At 43.7% G+C, this 22,150-nt stretch overlaps 1 protein-coding gene across 9 annotated transcripts in view; it reads right to left on the bottom strand.

The window, feature by feature from the left end:
• The window catches only part of CLIP1 (CAP-Gly domain containing linker protein 1), an 84,827-nt gene that overhangs the window by 35,861 nt on the left and 26,816 nt on the right, over nt 1–22,150 (bottom strand). For 3 of the 9 annotated variants that reach the window (XM_084867727.1, XM_084867728.1, XM_084867729.1), the window contains exons 4-12: nt 19,951–20,075; nt 19,239–19,461; nt 15,245–15,442; nt 14,579–14,682; nt 13,403–13,463; nt 12,103–12,135; nt 8,752–8,856; nt 3,852–4,796; nt 1,736–1,852 (exon numbers count right to left, since the gene is read on the bottom strand). In XM_084867727.1, coding sequence (XP_084723853.1) covers nt 1,736–1,852; nt 3,852–4,796; nt 8,752–8,856; nt 12,103–12,135; nt 13,403–13,463; nt 14,579–14,682; nt 15,245–15,442; nt 19,239–19,461; nt 19,951–20,075 — 1,911 coding nt within the window. The remainder of the gene's footprint in view (nt 1–1,735; nt 1,853–3,851; nt 4,797–8,751; nt 8,857–12,102; nt 12,136–13,402; nt 13,464–14,578; nt 14,683–15,244; nt 15,443–19,238; nt 19,462–19,950; nt 20,076–22,150) is intronic. The other 6 variants (XM_084867735.1, XM_084867731.1, XM_084867732.1 and 3 more) reach the window with 4 other exon arrangements.

Here is a 22,150-nt window from a genome sequence, read left to right on the forward strand (position 1 = left end):
GCCTTGCTAACAGAGGTTTCCAGTTTGGCTGGCTGTCACCAGGGAAATGGAGAAGGCACAGTGCATGGCCTCATCATACATGAAACCAAACGTGCTCGGTGCATAGCTAGGAACGTCCCTGTATCTAATAAAACTACGCACTCAATTGCACGCCAAAGCAACACATCACCAGAGCAAAGGACAGATTAATTTTGAAGGAACAGAAGGTTCCCTTATTCAAGATTTCACTTTCTGTGGTTTCAGTTCCACCGCCAACCAAGGTCTGAACATATTAAATGTGGAATCCAGAAATAAACTATTTGATAAATAGTTCAAACGTTTTAAATCCTGTGCTGTTCTGAGTAGCGTGATGAAGTCTTGTGCCATCCCACCCTATCCTGTCCAGATGTGCCTCATCGCTTTGTCTGGCATCTCCATGCTGGATACTCCAGCTGCCCCTTAGTCCCTGGGTAGCCATCCTGGTTATTGAATCAAATGTCGAGTTATTGCAATGTTTGTTGCCAGTCACCATATTTTACTGGATAGCAGCCTTTTGAGCAGTGGTCCTGGCAACTCAGACAGGCAAAGATCAGCATCAAGTGCTTCCTTTTCATGGTGGGGAACCTTATTTCTGCCCAGGCCCATAGGGTTATTTATAACATTATTCATGCGCCATACAAAATCATCACCTTAAAAACTAGCTTGTGGTATTTGGTCAAACCTTTAATTAACTCATCCCTGATGTCCTGGCAGGGCCAGACCAAATGGTTTCTCAGGCCATATATGGACATTCCCCACCCCTGCAAGTGAAAAGGGGAAAGTCCTCAACTTATTAAGGAAAACAGAAAAACATGGATGCTGAGGTGAGAATCTTCTATCTGTGAAGTTGTGAAGGAAAAGAAATTCCTGTTAGTCTTGCTGTTGCACCTCAAATTCCAAAAGTGAGGGCCACGGTGCGTGGTAAGGGCTTGATGGAAAAGGCATTAAATTTGTGGGTGGCCCAGCTGACTTGGCTCAGTGCTGGAATGTAAACTTATGAACCAGGAAGTCACAGTTCAATTCTTGGTCAGGGCAGATGCCCAGGTTGTGGGCTTGATTCCCAGTAGGGGGCATGCAAAAGGCAGCTGATCAATGATTCTCATCACTGATGTTCCTATCTCTCTCTCTCTCTCTCTCTCCCTCTCCCTTCCTCTCTGAAATCAATAAAAATATATATTTTTTAATTTGTGGGTGGACAAGCAGAAAACATGTCTCAATTAATGGCAACGTTTTGAGCCAGAAAGCACTGAGCCTGTACAAGGACATCAGCAAGGGGCCCCTTGAAACGAGTGACCACATGACGTTTATTACAGTATATTGTTATCACTGTTCTGTTTTATTAGTAGTTATTGTTGTTAATCCCTTACTGTGCCTAACTGATAAATTAAACTTTATCAAAGATCTGAACGGCATAGGAGAAAGCATAGTACATACAAGGTTCGGTACCCTCGCAATTTCAGGCATCCACAGCGGTCTTGGAATGTATCTCTCCAGGATAAGGGCAGACGACCAACTGCAATACCTACCTTTATTGCTAGCTTGGGTGTGATCAGATTCCCCGCAAGGTATTTAGCAGCCAATCACTAATACACTCAACTTAAGTCAATACTTTGAAAGAGAAAGAACTAGGTACAATGCTTTCTCTTTGTGGAGAGTTTTGTTTGTAAACAGGAACAATTTGACTGGTCAGAGACTCAGACTCCTGGCAGGTACTTACCAACATCTGAAGCTCTTTCTCCAAAGCCTCTTTCACGTGACTGACTTCACTCACTCGCTCCTCAAGTTTGCTGAGTGTGAGCTCTTTCCCCTGCAGCTCTTTGGAAATGCTACTAGCCTACCAGACACAGTTATGTGGTGCAGAAGCAAATGAACAAAAACGAAATAATAATGAGAAACAAAAAAGTAAATAAAACAAACACAAAAAATTTATGAGAAACAAACACAGCCAAACACAACTGAAAGGGATAAGGGTGGGGGTAAGAAACCCTTTTGTTTTGTTTTGTTTTTACTATAAAAAAACAAATGATTTTTCACAATCAGTCCTAGATATGAATATCTAATGTCTATTTTAAGGTAATCAAAATAGAGTGGGGTTTTTTATGCGTATATTTGGAATATCAACATAATTTAAAGCAGAAAGTACGGATGCTTATTTTCTGAGTTAGTTGAGCAATTTCATTTCTTAAAAGCCTTAAGATAGAAAAGATGGGTACATGTGGTCTGGGTTATCATTTTCTATATTTTTTAATATGCTTAAGTATTCCAATATCTAACATAAAAAATGAAATTATAGCCGAAACCGGTTTGGCTCAGTGGTAGAGCATTAGTCTGCGGACTGAAAGGTCCCAGGTTCGATTCCAGTCAAGGGCATGTACACTGGTTGCGGGCACATCCCCGGAAGGGGGTGTGCAAGAGGCAGCTGGTCAATGTTTCTCTCTCATCGACGTTTCTAGCTCTCTATCCCTCTCTCCTCCTCTTTGTAAAAAATCAATAAAATATATATGTTTTTAAAAATGAAGTTATAAAAATGCACTAGCCAAAACCAGTTTGGCTCAGTGGATAGAGCGTCAGCCTGTGGACTGAAGGGTCCCAGGTTCGATTCTGGTCAAGGGCATGTACCTTGGTTGTGGGCACATCCCCAGTCGGGGGTGTGCAGGAGGCAGCTGATTGATGTTTCTCTCTCATCGATGTTTCTAACTCTCTGTCCCTCTCCCTTCCTCTCTGTAAAAAAATCAATAAAATATATATATATTTTTTAAATGCACTAGACCACAGTCATCAGAAATGGGTTTTCATTAAATCCTGATTTTTTTTTTTTTTTTTTAAAGTGCACCAACCATTAGCTGAATATTCCCCACTAACTGACGTTTGTATTTTGACTGGAATTTTGGGGTTGAGTGAGATTTGAGAAAAATTTTCTATAAATAGTCTTCAACAAAGGTTGCTTAGCAATTTTTGCCTTTTGTCCTCCACTCTCCACTTAACCCTCACAGCCCTTCCTTCTTTGCCGATAGAGCTGCTTCTCCTGCGAAAAGCTCAGGACATTCAGCATCAATGCCGGCGCCTCACTGAGTGGCAGGAGGACTGGGAAGAGCATTAGCTCCTGGAACAAGCCATGAAATGAAGACGACATTGTTGAACAAGGCTGGCTGTAGGAAAGGAAGCTGGCAGATGTTTAACCTAACTTCCTGTGCTTTGACCAAAAGCACCCTCATCCAGTCTCTCCCCCCAAAGGAGGAATAGGCAGTGCTCTGCTTGTGGCACAGAAACTCTCCAATGAGACCTAAGAGGCATCGCGAAGGGCTCCAGGCTCTCAACCCGAATTCTGCCGTGAGCGTTACTCATCACGGCATGTCCATGTATGACAGCCAAGTATCCACTCGGAGCTCACATTTTGTTTTCATATATGACCTCACAGACAAGGCAACTATGGCGCTAGGAAAGGAGGTGATCATGTGAGTTTCTATCGAATTTATTCATTCATTTACTTTAGTGCCATCAAATTAGGGAGTTCTCTATTTTGAAGAGATTCTAGATTGAAACTAAACTTGTAGGTCACAGAAAAGCATGGAGGTAAAGGATCACCCTGGAAACCAGAACAAGTTCACATAAGGGAGCCATTATTTTCCCCAATTTCCTCAGATGAAACCATACTCAAGACTATCAAAACAGTCTACATTCAAACCGGGAAATTGGTTAGCACCAAGCAATTTGTCTTACTTAAATCAAGAATTTGGAAGATGAGTTAACTTCAACACATAAAGCCAACAAAACCATACAATGAAAAAGTAAAGCAAATGGAAAAGAAAAAGATGAAGGATATCAATGCAAACCTTGTCACTTGCAGCATTCCTTTCAATCTCTAAGTGCTTAATCTGTTGTTCAGCTGCCTCAAACTGCTGTCTAAGTTTCTCAATCTCCAATTTACCTTCGGAACTGGCTTTCCGAAGGGTGTCCAGATCCAGAAGCTTTTCCTCGGCAGCCTTGAGCTGTGATGTAAAACTATCGATAACCTTGGTTTGCTCACTGCATTGGGCCTTCAGCACCTCTAGCTCCTTTACCTTTATCTCGGCTTCCTGCAGCTTTCTCAGGGCATCTTCCATTTCTACCAGATGCTGGTCTTCGGCCTTGTCCAGTTTTGACTGGATGGCTTCCAGGCTGTTCTCTTTCTCCTTAATGACCTCCATCAGCTTTGCCCTGACGGCTTCTATCTCTTGAGTATGAGCAGACCGATCGGAGTCTTGTTGATTCTGCAAGCTTTCTATTTCGTGCTGGTAATCTAGTCTCATTTTCTCTATCTGCGTTTTCAATGTGGCCACCTCCGCCGTCTCTGTCCCCACCCCCTTGCTGAAGGAAGCCTTCAGCTCCTCCATGGCCTGCTGGTGGGACGCGATGGCGGTCTCCAGCTTGGACTTCCACAGGGCGATCACGTCCGAGTTCTCCTTGTTGGCGTGGTCAAGCTTGCTTTTCAGCGACTCGTTCTCCTTGGAGAGCTTCTCTGCGGCAGCCTGCAGAGCCTTCACCTCCTTCTGGTGGGTTTCCTCCTGGGCTCCAAAACGCTCCTTCAGGGAGGCGATTTCTTTTTGGTGGTCAGTACGGGCAGCTTCTAGCTTCTCCTGCAAAGAGCTTATCTCTTGCAAAAGGGAGAGTGACGAGTCAACATCCCCGGCAGGTTTATTGGACTCGAGCCTTCTTCGCAGCTCAGCTACTTCCTGTACTCTCAACGCTAGGTCTTTCTCTAGCTCCATTATACGAGACTTTTCTGACACTGTAGCCACCTAGTAACAGCAGTCCAAAGAAAAAGAGATCATTTAAATAGCAAATCATTGACGATTTTCTTTAAGTTGGAAGATCTTAAATAAACCTATCCCATCTCAAGGCAGCAAACTACCGCCCCCCCAATGCCTACATGATAGTCTGTCTCGAACTATGATTGTGGTTTAAGCCCAGTTCTGGTAGCTCTAATTCAAAACTATCATCTTTGTCAAACTTCCACCATCCTGACACGCTAAAGGAATCTAAAATTTATATTGAGTTTAACTCCAAAAATACTTCCTTTTCCTCCAAAGAAGCTTAAAGTAAGGAAGTACATGATGACAAGCATGAAATTAATAAGAAGTTAACAGAAATAGTAACTTTCAAAGTTCTCGAATATATCTGCAGGCTGGTAGACAGAATCCTCCTTATTTTGCCTGTTTTTTCTCTCCGTTTCACTCAGGATATATCAATGCTTATTGATCTGAAGGAAATGATTTTAAAGGATATTGCTGTCCAGTAGAGCAGCCATGAGCCACCTATGGCTACAGAGCATTTGAAATGGCTCGTCTGAGGTGACATGGCTGTCAGCATAAAATATGCATCAGATTTTGAAGACTTGGAGAAAAAAGAACATAAAGTATCTTATTAATGATTTTATATTGACTGCATGATAAAATGATATTTTGGATATATTCGTTTAAATAAAATATATTAATTTCGCCTGTTATCTTTTTTTAAAAGTATGATAATGTGAGTACCAAAAAAATTAAATTATACGTGTGTGTGTGCGTATACACACACACACACAAACCAACATACACATACACACATATGTGGCTCATATATACTCCTATTGAACAGCACAGTATCATAGGTGTAAAATTACCTATCTAATGTTTCAACTAATAGCACAGAAACTGTAGAATAAAAGCCTCAACTGGATGATAAATTAATTTACTAACCTTTTTTTTAAAAAATGATAAAGAATGACAACTTACCTGCAATCACATAAAAGAATCCTAGATAGAACCCCTCCTGGACTGTTTAATTCTGTCGCACTCTGAGGCGCATACCTCGTTCCCTTAACCCAGTGGTTCTCGGACTCCAGTGTGCACGTCAGCCACCTGGACACGTGTCTACAGTGCAGGTGCCCAGTCACTCCCACATATTTTGATTCTATTTTGGCTCTGGGAGAGACCCAGGTACCTGCTTCTTTTAAATACACACCCCAGGACTAAGAAAAACACTTCCAACACCTGTGGCCTTTCTTTCTTAGGAAATTATTTCCCTCTGCCACCTGTTAGGCAGTCAGATTAGTCTACAAAATGTGTGGGAAGTGGTAGCCTCACGAATAAAAGGTATTTGGCTAACCTGAGAGATAGGAGGGAGCGAATGATTAAACACACCAGCGAGTCCCAAGCTTCCCGGGTCAAACTCCTCCCCCTCACTGCGTGGACAGGGACAGAAAGGAATGGCTGTGCTGACTCTCTCTCTCCTCTGCCCATATACAGGCTGTGATGTCAATAAAGGCTAAGATGCCCATGGAAAGACAGGAAAAGAAAGTACTCGGGTGTCCAAAACTGCATAATTGAGTCATTAAATACTTCAGAGCTATCTATACTTGTTGTGTTTCGGGGCCATAGCCCATTCAGATTCAAGATGTTAATTCAATAACATCTTTTCTGGGGTGTGCAGTAGGGTGGTTCCAGAGTTTGCTTTCACAAAGTAAGGTACAAAGTATTGACAGGCCCACTGCTACAAGGTCTATGACAAATAAATCCAACGGGGCAATAGTTCTTCATTAGGCAGAACAAAACAGTCACACTGAGGAAATGCCAAGTGAAGAAAATAAGTGACAATAATAAATAGTGTGGTTGCACTTTACATAGTATTTTCATAGCACGTCTATTTTTTTTCTTGTTAATATTCCAAAGTCTGCCCTCAGGCAAAACTACCTATGGGTCTGCCTCGCCTGTTAAATTGAGGCCAGAAAAGTCAGGTGTCATTTCTTACTCTTGCTAAGATCTCTACAGCTCCAAGCACGCTGGTTATGAGCTGGGCTTATTGGCTTTTAGGAATTACAAAGCGCTTCCTAAAAGGAGTTGAGGTGACATGAAACATATATACGGGGCACTGGTTGATTTCACACTTGACAAACCAAAAGTGAGGGTCAACAGAAGACACGACTTGTTACAGAAAAATGACAGCTTAAGTCCTGACCAAGTAGCTCAGTTGATTAGAGCAACATCCCGATACATCAAGTTGCGGGTTCGATCCCCGGGTCAGGGCACATAAAAGAATCAACCAATGAATGCATTAATAAGTGAAACAACAAATTGATGTTTCTCATTCTTCTTCCTTTCTCTCTCCGTCTCTGACTCTGACTCTTTCACTCAAGTCAATTAAAAAAAATTTTTTTTTTAAACTTAGATAAAAAGAGAAATGATAGCTTGAATCGGAAATGTGTGAATATCCATGCGGTGAATGAAAGTCTTCTTATCCACAGCCAAAGCATCAAAGGTGTGTGCCGGTGTTTGCTGACAAAGCAGTTTGGGAGAGGAGTTGGGAGTAAAAAACTATCCTTCCTTTGACAGCCAGCCCCACCAAGGAGCTCAGCCTTATCATTAGTCTCTTCTACTTCCCAGGCCAAGTCTTTGGCTTGTGAGCAATGGAGAACTACCAGGGTATTTCTCTCACCTCATACACAGGAGGTGGCTTTAGTGTTGAGGCTGACTGAGAACATTTTCTTTCTTCTTAAAATAGTAAAAACATGACTTAGAGGAGAAAAATCACTCAATTATGTAGATTTTTTAGATCAGTCAATGATTTGTCAACAAGAGACATTTCTAAAAATACTAATGATTCAAAAGAAAAAAAATCAGGTTTGATCAGAGATAGAGTAATTTTTGAAATTTTAAAATTAAAGATTTGGGCAATTTAGCTATTGACAAATTCATGATACTCGTGCACACACACACACACATTTTCTTCTATATAAATAACTCATATTATTTCTTAAATGTTACATCACAAAACTATTTCCATAATAGTCAAGACTCTGTGGTTAAGGGCACAGACTCTGGGGCCAAATGGCTTAGATACAAATCTTGGCTCGGCCTTACTATTACTAGCTGTGTGACCTTAGGCAAATTGCTTAATCTCTCTGTGCCTCAGTGTCTCATCTGTAAAATGGGGACAATATTACCTGGGGTTGTGGTGAAACTGAGTTAGTACTTGTAAAGTACTCAGCACAGTGCCTGGCGTGAAGTAAGCACCGTATAGGTGCGTTAATAAATATATAAGCAAACATATGACAAGCGCAATGGCTCCAAGGGGGCTCTGAGTGGTAAGAAGCCATTCTGTTTCCCAACACACCTTTTCTTCCTGGCAGCTGGAATTTTTAACCACCGAGGTGACAGAAAGGAGGGAAATGCAAAGAGAAATAGGAAGGGGAAAAAACCTAGAAGATAAGTGGGGTAAAAGTCCTTAATCTCACTTAAAAGAATCAATGCTTCTGTTCCCTTCCCCCAAGAGGCCAGGGAAGGAGGTAGAAAAAGAGAGCTAAAGTAAAAAAAATAATAATAATAATAACAAAAAGTATCTAGAAAACCCAGTGACTAGAAATAGGACAATAAGAGGATAATTGACTGCTTATAGCGAACTGGAGAAATGAATTTCGAGGTGGGAATACATAGAACCGCAAATGCAGCCATGTATACAAATGTATACAGTTGTCGAGTTTCTGATCTTGGTTTTGGCTTGAGTGAAACAAAGGAATGAGTCTTTTTACCTCTGACCAAAGATTTGACATAAGACTCCTGTGCCTACCCATCCATCTGAGCTCATGAACAGTATCAAGACCAAACTCAGGTTGAACCACTGGGTCAAGGCTTAGGCCATGTGCAAGGTGTGTCACCCGAGGTGTCCAGCATTCACATACACGGGTCTGCTTCATTAAATAGTGAAAACCATTACCCTAGTGTCTTCTAACTCCCTCTGAAGTTTGTCAGCTTTGGTCTTTTCAAAGAGCAGGCTCTGTTCAAGCTCCTTAATGCGGGCATGCTCCAGTTTGGTCTGCGTCTGTTAGTAAAAAGGAAGAGGAAGAGAACACAACAGTGCCACCATGACATGCCAGCACAAGAGGCGACAGCGGCATGCAGGCTGAGCCACTAGTACCTCCGCCAGAGGATGAACAAGACGGGAGATGGAGGCGGGAAGAGGGTGGAAGTGAGATGAGGAGGCTGGGGGTGAGGATGAAAACTACCAACAGAAGGATGAGGTGGGTGGGGACATGGGCGAGGCTACTGAGAAAGGAAAAATGGAAAACATATGAGGCAGGATGAAAAATGTCAGATGCATGCAGCCAAATACAAGTTATATTGATAAGTGAGGTTTATCAGCACAAATTAGAACAGTTAATATTCCTCTAAACTACCATTCTTCCCGCCTCCCCACGACGGCTATTTGGCATTAACGAATATGTAACTGACTTGGTGACCTTAAAAAGCAGACTGACCCTCACGATGACCACTATGACTAAATACGGAGAAGGTAATGTAGTGGGCCTTACGGTCAGTAAACCCATAGAGTAGAACCTTGCACTTTGGCACAAATTTGATGTGAACAAGGGTCAAGCATGACACCTCACAGAGGAAATCTAGAAACGAAAGCTAAGGAAATCACACCAGTGGCCTCTGGTGAGATTCTCGGCCAACATTCTCACATCTGACAGGAAAGAGCCATTAAAGCTCTAATTTCTCTCCAGCACTGGCTTTTCTGAGGGCTGTCACCAGGGCTGTCACCAGGGGGGGCGGAAATCAGATTTACAAAAAGAAAATTCCAATAGCAGTTATGCTCCATAGCTTCCATCCCTGAAGCTCAGAGCAGGAGAAAAGTTGAAAAGTTTGGCAAAAATTGGACTCTTTATTTTGATCCCTAGATGTAGTTCTTATCTCAGAGGTAAGAAATGGTGACTCGCTGAAACCGGTTTGGCTCAATAGAGAGTCGGCTTGGAGACTGAAAGGTCCTGGGTTCGATTCCGGTCAAGGGCATGTACCTTGGTTGCGGGCACATCCCCAGTAGGGGGTGTGCAAGAGGCAGCTGATCGATGACTCTCTCTCATCGATGTTTCTAACTATCTCTCTCCCTTCCTCTCTATACAAAATCAATAATATATATATATAAAAAAAAGAAGAAAAAAGAAAAAAAGAAATGGTGACTCAACACAAAAGTGTGAGTTTGAACTCCATGAAAGAGCTGGTGAGATCCTACCAAGTTTCAAAATCTTTGAGCTTCTCCATCCTCCCTCACTCATGAAGAAGCCAGAGGTGACCTCTTTCTAGCAGATTTAAGTACAACAGAATCTTCATCAAATGTCAGTCTGAATGCTTCTCTATCCCGCTCACATCTCTACCTGCTAGGTCCAGCATAACCCACTGACAGAGCTGTTCCCAGAAGCTTCTGGTTATAGTTACTGTAGTAACTTAACTATTTTGTGGTTCCAACCAATCAGATCTATCAGTGTGAACCATTACGGGAAATGAAAAAATGACAACTGTAAATAAAGAAACAAAAAGTAGTGCAGAGCTTAATAGAGGGAGGGATGTTTTACACTGTACAAGTCTTTACTACCTCCAGCAGAACTCTGGGGAGGCCAATGCATTCAAGAGCTCCCTTCGCTTGCAAACCAGGTATAAATCACCATGGAATGCTTAAACCGTGAACACAAAAATTAAAAACAAAACAAAGTCTTCTTCACCTCCTTCAGCTCTTACACTCAATAAAAATAACAACACTGGATAATTGTCTGGATAGTCCCCTTCCTCCGGAGTGCCTCAGTCAGAAGTTGTTCTACTTACTGCTTCCACAAGAAAAGAATCTGATCCAGGACTATATAACTGTGTTCGCAGCCTCAAGCACTGAAATCCAAATAGCAAAAGGCAACAAAACCTTTTTTCTCCTCTGGACACCGAGTTCAGTGTCCTGGGGTTGAAAGGTCACCACCTCAAGATAAAAAGCCCCTATCCACTGAGTGTGCTCCTCTCCCCCTTCCGGGTGACTGCAGCCAGACTTCCCTGCTGGCGGGGTGCACACCAATGACCGGAACTGCACCCCAGTCTCTGACCAGCCATCAGCATGGGGACTAGTGATCCACGCCCACGCCATGGTATGCAGTCAAAACGCTACACCCAACAGGACAACCGTCCTTGTTAACTGACTCCTTTCTCAGAAGAAGACACGTGTCCCAGAGGGCAGTCCTGGGGCAGGCGGAGAGGGCAAGCAGCGGCTCTGCAAGAAGCGCACAGAGAGGCGGGAGGGAGACCCCATGCAGACGGACACTGGGCGCAGCGGGAGCCCGTGTGGGAAGGAGAGAGGAGACCCAGATCACTGAAGTAGCTTCACAAAAAGAGAACCTTCAGAACGGAGGCTGTCGGAAAAGTTCAGTCTTGACTTGTATATTCTACCTGCCAGGAGGCGGTGGGAACAGTCTTTGCCTTCATTTTGTTCTCTTGTGGCGGTAAATCACCGTGAGAAGTTTTTAGGTTTCTTGCAGTTGGCATTAGAGCTGGCAAGGGGCACCAGGAAGCCAGGCTTTCGAGGTCACTTTGGTAAGATTTGAATTGGGTGTTTAATCTTAAGCAGAAGAAGGAAGGAAAAGAAAAACACCTACATGCCTAGAAGCACTGCTACCCTAAAAACCTTGCTTCAAAAATAATAACTTTAAAACACTCAGTCTCTTCTCTGAAGAATTCTAGCCTCTAGGCTCAAACACTAGGGAAAATAAAGTGGCAAATACCAAGTTTATATAATATTTCTAGTCAGCTGCAATGACAGGCACTGGCCAGCAGGGGGTGAACACACACAAGGCAATCAGTCTGGGATTCACAATTCCCTTTTACCTCTCCTGGGAATAAAATTAGACCATTTGGGAAAACTTCCCCCAGAATTTCTATAACTCCTTCACCTAATATGTCTTATGCTTCTTCTCTTTTGGAATAATTCTATTAAAATTAGAAGCCATTATGAATTAAGTGAAGGCCAGGCCCCCAGACAAAATTAATTTTGCTCATTTTTGACAAAATTTCTTATAAACGCATGCCTCTGCACTAAAAAAAATGGGTTTATAAAACTTAGTCATTACATACAATTTCTTCAGTCATTACATACAAATGTAACTGCTTTGAAAGCCACATGCACAGAAATATTAAGGTCAATGTCTCAAGGTCAGATTATGCAGTTAGTATTTGAGTATATCAATAAGCATTTTAATCTGTAATCAATCTGTGTTAACATGGAAAATATCCACACAGTTAAGGGCCCTCTTACATTCTCAGGATCTTCAGAAATCTGGCTCTTTTGCTATCAGTAAAAAAATAAAAAATTAAACAACAACAAAAGAGAGATTCGACTAAAGTTTCAATGTTAGGGTTTCAAAATAACTTTGATTAATTTCAAGTAAGTTTATCAGACAGACTATATACTAGCCTAGTGCTGATGTAAATATTTTCATTTGTCCTTTTCCCAAACACCATAGGCTACATTTCAAATGAATTGGATGATGATATGAAACTTCTAATGAAACTTTAGGGTGTTTTTAAGTGGATGTTAATAACACAGACGTAAACTAAAGAAATGTAATTGTACAATATATGAAATGAATGAAGACTTATTACTAATAATCCATTAAATCCTGGGCTTTATAAAACTAAAACTCAGAAAATGTTTCCCTTTCCTTTTGTTAACTATAAGGATACATTTATTTCCAAAGAAATCAGAATTCCTATTTGGAAGTCCCTTGAAATGTAAGCATGGTGTGGGCAGTCAACAGACCCTAACACTGTAATGGTAGCATACATGTATATTTTGAGAGCTGCACAAAAATGTGCAGTTTTTACTAAAATATTACAGATTAAAGTACCAAAAATCTGCAGAATTTGAAAATTTTAATTTATACCTGTCATATATCTAGCAGTGGTTTGAAAAGCAACAAGACCATTGATCTCTGATGTCCACATTTGAAAAAAAATAATGTGAATAATTGTCACAAGATTAGAAACTTAATTGTAAAGGAAAATTCCTATTAATTTAAATTATGCCATGGAAGTAAAAGAAACTAAAATATAAATTGCTCTTGTTTTTTTCTAGTAATTACTTTTGTAAAAAGTTCAACTACTAAAACATATATTTATCCCTTTTACGGGGTTATAAAAGATTCGTCCTGCTCAGTTGAAGAAGCAAGGCTCTGTTTTGGACTATTATGAGGAAGCAAAAAATGCTCCTCCCAAGGAATGCCATTTCTGGTCATCAGAGAGACATGGAGAGTCTCACTCGGGACACACTGCCAGGTGTATGACTCGATTAACTCCAATTCGAGGTTTTTAATTTCAAATCACAAGGAAAGAGTAGTAAAACTTGACTGGGCCACAGGAGGTGGGATGGCTCAGTTCCAGGCTCAGAGGCCACCTCATCACCTCCGGGAGCCACACCCACAGCCCAGCTGGCCAGAGGCTGGGCTCCTGCCATCCCTCTGCTGCCTGTTCTGGCCACATCAGCTGGCAGAATGATTTTGTCCACATTTCTGAACATGGGGACCCATAAACGCTTTAGACAGCTGGAGGGGTTTTACCTCAAGGTCGCCTTTAGTAATTGATTCTTCCTCCACCCGGAACTGAAGATCCTCCACCTTCCTGCGAACGAGATGGAAACAAAGCACTTAGAAAATAACTAAGGAACAAATGTGCGCCTGTGTCTCTCCAATCACATCCTGGTGAACTTAGCACATGGCCGTGGGAAGAAATGCCTCAGAAACATAGGAAATCAATGCATCTTTAGGCCTCTGGTGTATGCACCAGAGAGCTCTCCTCTTCTTTGGGAAGCTCCCGAGTTTTATCCAGGCACGCGTTCCAGAGGCAGGAGTAAGAGCTGAGAAAAATCAACCAGTTCCCTTGGTCACAAGCACCAGAATGGATGTGATCAAGACGAGGTCTGCCTCACGCACCAGCACTCAGGAGGCGAGGAGAATGTCCTCTGTACAGTGCTTCTCTGTCCAATGAGAAAGCAGTTTCCCTGGTCAGAGGCTGCAGTCCACCTCCACTGGTTGTCCCCTCACCACAGTGCCTATGACCATCCTGATCACTAGCGACTAGGAAGTCGCTGTCAGAAACGGCAGAAGGTGGCATTAAGTACAACAGCTGAGGACTACCACCCCATAACCAGAGATGTTCACATGGTTTCCATGAAGATGTTTTTTGTAGAGATATTTTTTTTAACGGCCTCAAAACCCTTCTATCACACCCAAGCTTGTTTTCTCTCAGTTTAGCACCTGATTTTGTCCCGAACTGGAAAATTCCCTAAATGCCTCACGTGAGAGCCTTGTTTTCCTAATTAGGTACTGAGTTTCTCGAGGACAGGGACCTTGTATGGCCAGTCAGACATAATAGGATTTCATCAGCTACCTGGGTCCAGCACCCCTCCCCAGGAATGACTCCACAGGGGGCTGGGTCTGAGTGAACGCCACCACACAACTAAGGCTGCCCTCAAGAGGATGCTCGGCACACAGTGCATGCTCCTCGAATGATTGTTCATTTAATCAGGCCATGTCCGGGTGACTACAAACGACCCCCAGGAAGTCAAAGGTGACTACAAACGACCCCCAGAAGTCCTCCAATAGAATGAGGACTTCTATTTCCGCTGAACAGGACCATTCCTTTGGTTCTACGGGTGGACACCAACATGGTTGCCAATGGGAAGGAAGTTTAAAAGGAAAAGGACACACGTGCCCCAGGGGGCAGTTTAGGATCACCTTTTTTCCTCTTCCAGTTGGTTGAGCAGTTCCACTTTCTCCCTGTCGGCAGCTTCCACCATGGCTCGCAGCTGGTCCATCTTGGCCTCCAGCTCCAGGACATGCTGGGGAGGCAAGGGTGTCAGTGAGGGGCCTCTCTCTGACCCAGACAGGCCCAGGGACACCTCCAAAGAGCTACGGCTAAGTGGCACCACTGTGGGCTGGCGTTCCTCCAAAACCTTTAACGTTAGAATGCATTCTATAATTTTTAATAGGTTATTGTCAGCCTCATTCCCGGAGGACGAGGATGGAAACCACACCATGATGGCAGCAGAGGGCAACGTTACAACAATTCCCACCTATGGAAACTAAAACTCATGCAGAGGATCATCTACAAAACAGAAGTTGCAATCACAGGTGAAGTCCAATTAAGCCAGCTCAACTAGCACAGAGAGGCCAAAAGACCTGGACGTACAGACCAAGAGGCTAAGGTGCACTCAAGAAGAACAAAACTCCATTTTTATGATGATGCAAACTGGGACTCCGGTTCATAGCTTTCAAACAAGCCCATCAGAGACATTCCTAGTGCTCCCAGGACTACACCCAAAACTAGCTCCAGGCACCATCTCTGCCACGCAATCAGCTTAGGACCTGTCACCATCACCACAAGCCAGCACCAGACTTCACCTGGTCGTGTCCATCCCGGGCCAGGGCTAGCTCCTGCTCTATTTCCCCCACGTGGCTCGTGGCCTTGGCCACCTCCGCCCTCTCTAGATCCCGTTCGGCCAGCAGCTGCTCAATGTGCTGCTGCTTCTCTTTCAGGGCCTCCTGGAGGGCGGTGGTGCCGGAGATCTTCCTGGCGTACCGGGAGGAGGTTTCGGTCAACTGCAAAGGAAAGTGAAAGAAGTGAAGGGTGATGACGCTACGAGGGACGCGGGCAGGGAGCGATGCATGCAGGCGGGCGCCTCCTCAGCAAAGCAAAAGCGCTGCCCCAGCTCTCAGGCTTGCCAATGACTCGGAAAGGCTCTTCATCAAGAAAACAAGACAGCATGCGAGGCCTCCTGTCTGTAAATCCCACAAAGGACACATTCATGCGAAGAGGCTGTGGACCAATCAGGAAGGTGTCTAGAAGAATGAGTGGCTCAAGTCAAAGGTACTCTGAGCTCAGCCGGCAGGACCTTACAGGAATCTAGAAAAATTGCACAGAACCCATTTAACACGTTTCTCTCCGCTCTATTCCGACCTAAGCTTCACATATAGCTGTCTTCTTGTTACGACATTTTGGGCGATCTTTTGATCTTTAGACTTGAAGTTGAGACCAATAGATCCCCCTCTGCATCACGAACCTTCCTTCAATGGGTTTAATAGTTGGACCGTTGCCAGGACTTTGTCTTTGTTTCCGAGTGAAAGGCAGAGGCGATCTCACCCAGCAACGTAGCCCTTGAGGAGCTGAATGCCCAACCCCAGAGAGATTTACAAGGACAAGGTGAAGAGGACCACTATCTGCCTTCAGGCGCATGGGAGTGGGTGAGCGTGCATGCATATGTCTGGGCAAGGACACACATAAGAGGTAGAAAGAAAAAAAACACGAGACGAAAAGGAGGAGAAAGAGATTTATGGGCAAAGAAAAGTAGGGGAGGGAAGGTGGGTGAGAAAAAAGGGGGCATGGAGAGGGAACAGGGGGACAATGAGAAGTGGGGAGAGTGACTAGGAAAGGAATGGATCAGCTCGGTCACCTGTTTCACATGCCCAAATCCTCCATCTTGAGGCTAACGTCACATAAAAGCACAGAGCAAAGAACCTCCTACTAGATGTTAACAGATAACTGGGCAAGTCGAGTACTATTCTTCCAAACCCAGTTTTAGAGGCCGGTGGTCGAGAAAGGGCCTCACTGCCTGGCGCTTGGCAATTGTGTGCAGGGCTGTTCCTTCAGCGACCGCTGGGTTGCAGGCCACCACAGCCCTGACTTCACCTTCTGCAGTTGGGGCCTCACCTGAGGCTTGAATGCTCTTGTCTTAGTCTGAGGACGGGGATCTGCCATCCCCTCCTGGTAGGGGAGAGGCAAGGATCCAATCAAACCCGAGTAGTCCTTTGTGGCTTCTATTTAGTGAAATTGCTTGAATTACACATACTGGGGAAGGGGGGTTCCCTGTTCTCTTTTTTTACCATTTGACCTTGACTTTCTAGTTTCATTGCATATGTGGCTAAATTATACGTTCCCATACCAACATTTCTTCCTGGAGACACTAAATCTGAGGTTCCTGCACAGAGATACCCAGGGGACTGCAGCAAAGGGCAGTGAATTTCAAGGACAACAGCGACACCTGTTGGACACCATGCAAACGATAGCTTGAGGCAATTGCGTTTCAATAGGCTGTGGCTAGAAATAAACACTAAAGATTTATCCAAGGGTTTTAAGGTTTACAAACTGGAAACACAGGTAGAAAATACCCAGGGTGTGCCTCTGAAGACGAAATAAAAATCTAAGAGTTCTCATAGTGCCCATTCTTGAGAAGGATCCGTTTTGCATCCTTAGCCTCTGGATGGGTCTGAGGTGGTCATCTTCCGGACGTTCCGCGGTCTGGCTAATGGGCATCAGGTGGTCTGGACACGTGCATGTTCTTTCCTAAGAAGTTTAAGTTCCTAGGCTAATTAATGAATTGTTTACTCGTGCCTCGGCCGATGCGATCTTAGTAGTTTAGCTGCTTGACCACGGTGACTCCATTTTATTTCTTCATGCCTCAGGGGGTCATACATATTCCTTTAGATGATGTCTTTCCGAAGCTGGGTTTGGGCTCCTGCCATGACAGAAAGCAAGGACTATGCCAACAAAAACCTGTGGCACCGAAAATGAGGGCAATGGTGCTGAGGGTGATTCCAAGATTTGACAGGTGCCCAACAGCAGCATACAACCTGGTAGTGATGACTTATGGTTATTTAAGAATGAATTTAAAATGGTTGTCCTTTTAATTAGTAGGTATCTTTTTTTTTTAAACAGCCACCAACTCCTGAGACATAAATATTAAGTTATTTAAACCTAATTACTTAATAAACAGAACTGTCAGCTACTTCTCTTGACCTAGGTCCACCATGAAAAAATAATTGAGACACTAAAGGGGCTGAGACCCCAGGAAGCCTGGGAATCTCTGTGCCCAACGCTTCCAGATCATTTTGCAGGAAAGTCTTTAGGCTTTTTTATATACGTGAGTAGGATTATGTTGCTGAGATACATTTCTAGGAAGTCACATTTCAAATTTTCTATATTCTTGGAAATATTCTCCTATCGTGATTTTTGACTTAGAAACCATAGCTACCCTATATAAAAATTTTTTTTAAATAAGCTGTTTTGCAAGGCGAGAAGACTCCTTTTTCTTCTGTTGGAATCCTTCCCTGAATGAGTTGTCAGAATTGGTCTGAGAGGGGAGGCTGGTGGGAGGGGGGGCGAGGAGAGGTTGGCTATTTTCCAAGGAAATGGACTCATGAGTACAACGTCAAGAAAGAATTCCTAACCCAGACCTGACACCTCTGTGGAATCGTCCAGGATTGACAAAGCAGACGAGACATCCACGTTGGAGTTTTCGGATCTCTGGAACAAGGTGTTGTGGGCACTGAGGTTTTTAACCTCCACTTCATTGCTCCTGGCAACTTTTTTCATAAAGTCCATTTGTAACCCTTCAAATGCAAAACGAAATAGTCCAAGCAGGTTTTTCCTGAACTGATGAGGAAGAAGTGCACCTGGGCTGGCGGGCAGAGCAGCACAGCCCCCCTCTTAAGGGCAAATGCCTCTGCCTTGCCTTTCCCTGCCTGACATCGCCTGAAAGAAGGCAAACCGAAATCACACTGCTCAGCATCCTAACTCCTGTCCGTAGTTCACCATCATTATGCAGAGATCCCAACTCATCATGGAGGACAACACTGCCGTCGCAAACTTCAACGGTATTTGCCTCTCTTCAAGTAGATAAGTGTAATGGCAGGGTTGACGCCAAAAAGGCATTGTTTTGACCCTGATGAAGCGCGCGCGTTATCGACCAGAATGAGACGCCGTTGTTTTATTTTAATTCTGATGACTCTATGTTTAGTGATCTAAATGGGGAAAGGAGGGAGAGGGGAGGAGGTGAGAGGAGGACAGAGAGAGAGAGTAGACAAAACGAAATATAGCTCTTCCGAGCATCCTTTCAAGTTCTACAAGTTCCCTTCTGTGTCCTCTGGCCCAGGTCGGCAACACTCCACACATTATCTGCTCTCAGAGGGTTAGACTGTATTCATGTCAAAATTCCAAGAACATGGCTTTGCTCAAAATACTTTAGTTCCTAAAACTATTTGAAATAAGAAAGAAAGCTACGTCCTTAAGGAAAAGGATACCCTCCTACCCCAGTTTTCCAGTCTTTCTTGTGCCCAAAATAATTTCTGAGAAAAGCAGTCATCTCATCGGTAGTGGCTAGATTCACCCAGAACTGCTCCATCATGAAGCCTTAGGAATCGGAAAGGGGTTGTTAAAAATGATTTTAAAACGTGTATTCTTGCTAGAGTTTTATTCTGTGACTCTGGCAAGGACATTCATGAGCTATAGCTAATGTTTAGCACAGGGTGAGGGGCAACTTAGTATTTCTAGAAGCAGAGCGGATGCACTGGCTGCGAGCGCTGGGAGGCAGACACATGCGGTGAGGAGAGGGAGGCTTACTAATCCTGTGCGACTGGGCTTGCTGCTCACGGAGGAGGCCACCGAGCTCAGGGAGCTGAGAGAGGACGCGGATGGGCTGCGCTTCAGGCTGGCGGGCGTGGAGGTCAACACTCGCCTCACGGCGGCGGCCTTGGCTTTGGCTGGCGTGGTGGACGGGAAGCCGATCTTGGTCACTTTGTGGACGGGAGCAAACAGGCCATATTTGGGTTGGCACTGAAAATACCTTGAGAGAACAATAACAAGGACAGTAAACAAAAAACTTCATTAAGAGAAACTGTAAGGAGAAAGCGCTCCTAACTCCTAAGTCGTAACTGGTTTGCTGTCAATTCTACCCATCAGCTGGGGGAGAGGTGGATGGACAGGGGCGTGCACAGCAGGCAGCGTTCACATGGATGAAAGCTGCTCAATAACCTCAGCCATGTTTCAGAAAACACACTCCTAAATAATAATGTGATGCAAGAGGCAGAATTGCTCATTGGTACTAAAGTAATAAAGGGAATGAATATTTCTACCATCAGGTAAACATACAGAGAGGAGTTCAGCATATAGTAATCCGATTCATAAAACCTTGCCAGACGAAGGGAGAAGGAAACCCAACAAGTGTCTAACGCTGGCAGCTCTTCAAGACATCCATTTCCATGTTATTATACTCAATGGGTGAGATCTGCTCGGGCACCTTTTCGGGCAAGATGGTGCCCAATTCCAAACAAACCTTGTGCCAGCAACAGCCCCGTCATTCTTCCCGAGAGGCTCATCTAACTCCACACCACACCACTCGCCCTTGGCAAAGTCCGTCTCCCCGAGAAACCGGACGACACCAGCTTTGGTGCCACCGACCTGGAAGTAGAGAGAGTTAAAATGAGGAGATGAGCATCATACCAAGACTTCATTCATCTTCTGCAGTTCCCACCAATCACGGCGCACTGCGCACCCTTATTTCTATCAGCAGGCTTCCTTCCCTTCTCTACTTCCTTTGGTTTATTGTTCTTTTCTTCCTAATTTCTTCTTCTTTTTTTGTTAATTCTTACCCAAGGATATTTTCCCATTGATTTTAAAGAGAGTAAAAGGGAAGGAGAGAGAGAGAAACATGGATGTGAGAGAGACACATCAATTGGATGCCTCCCACACACACCCCAGGCATGTGCCCTTACCCAGGAATCAAATCCTTGACCCTTCAGTGCACGGGCCGATGCTCTTAACCACTGAGAAACAATGGACAGGGCTCCTTCCTAATTTTTTAAGACATATACTGTTTATTTTTTGTCTTGCTTTTTAATACTAAAGGCATTTATTTCTACTTTTTTCTGTGAATATAACTTTTTTATGAGTTTGGGATGACACATATTTTCTCCCAACTCTGTTTAATCCTTTTTTAATAAAAGTTTAGAAACATTTTGCCGGCTGGTGTGGCTCAGTGGTTGAGCATTAACATATGAACCACCAAGAGATCAGTTTAATTCCCGGTAAAGTCACATGCCTGGGTTGCAGACCTGATCCCCAGTAGGGGGTATGCAGGAGACAGCTGCTGGATGTTTTTCTCTCATCGACATTTCTCTCTATCCCTCTCTCATTCTCTCTTAAAAAAAAAAATAATCAGCCCTGGCCAATTTGGCTCAGTGGATAGAGCGTTGGCCTGCAGACTCAAGGGTCCCAGGTTTAATTCCAATCAAGGGCATGTACCTTGGTTGCAGGCACATCCCCTGTAGGGGGTGTGCAGGAGGCAGCTGATTAATGTTTCTCTCTCATTGATGTTTCTAACTCTCTATCCCTCTCTCTTCCTCTCTGTAAAAAAATCAATTCTATATATTTAAAAATCAATACAAACATGTATTTAAAAAACTGTTTTAACAGATAGCGTAGGAGTCTACTATATGTTAGCAGCTAGCTTCTCTTGCCAATAAGACTCCAGCACTAGATTTGGCACATCTGACCTTCTAACACTCTTAAGGCATTCGTGGAGTCTACAAGCAATCACCTCTGTAAAACTGACCTCAGTTTCTTTCCCACTCCTACACCACAGCATCCAGAGCAGGTCGAACCAACATCATAAACTCAGCACATTAGCTAAAGATGATGCATCTCCCCAGCTAATCTGCTGAATTCTTTGGGGGTGAGTCTAAATCACTGTCGTGACGACTGTTTTTCCAAGAGGCATCTAACAGGCTTGTGGGCAATAAAATCTCCAAGCAAACCATGGGCTTCATTCAAATCTGAAGCTCTATAAAAATCACCCCAAAACAGACTGGCAACACTTCTCTAGATGCAGTAGTATCATATACACTTACCCTGGGGGCGGAAATGCCATGCCAATATGTTTGATAACTTCCTAGAATTGGCAGTTTTCTTATACTTTTTCCCCCACCAATCCTAAAATTCCTTTTTTTATATGTGTGTGGTGGTTTTATTATTATTATTATTATTATTGATTTCAGAGAGAAGGGAGAGAGAGAGAAATATCACTGATGAGATAATCATTGACCAGCTGTCTCATGCACACCCCTTACTGGGGATCAAATCCATAACCCAGGCGTGTGCCTTGACCAGGAAGCAAACACCCTTCTCATAAAATCTTGTGAGAAGAGCAGAGATCAATTCTGCATGGCTAATGAGTGGGTCTGCAAACAGGAAATAGGAAACAGTGAATTCTTTTTGAACTCTCCAATCTATTCATTATCAAGTCCCAAACAAGCCATTTAATCTCACTGGCCTGGGTTTATAAAGCTATAAAAAAAAGTCCAATGAGTGGTTATGTAGATCTCTCTCTCCTCCTTGTTCTCCCAAGAGCAGGACCGGCTTCTCTCAGCCTTTCGCAGAGTCTGACCGTCCATCCCTAGAGGCGGTGGTTCCGGGTCCAATGAGTGGCAATAGGGCTTGTTTCACAGGAATTTTGTGAGCAACAAGAGTTTGTAAGG

Source organism: Pipistrellus hanaki, assembly GCF_964339955.1.
Source record: "Pipistrellus hanaki genome assembly, chromosome: 19".
Classification (NCBI taxonomy): Eukaryota; Metazoa; Chordata; class Mammalia; order Chiroptera; family Vespertilionidae; genus Pipistrellus; species Pipistrellus hanaki.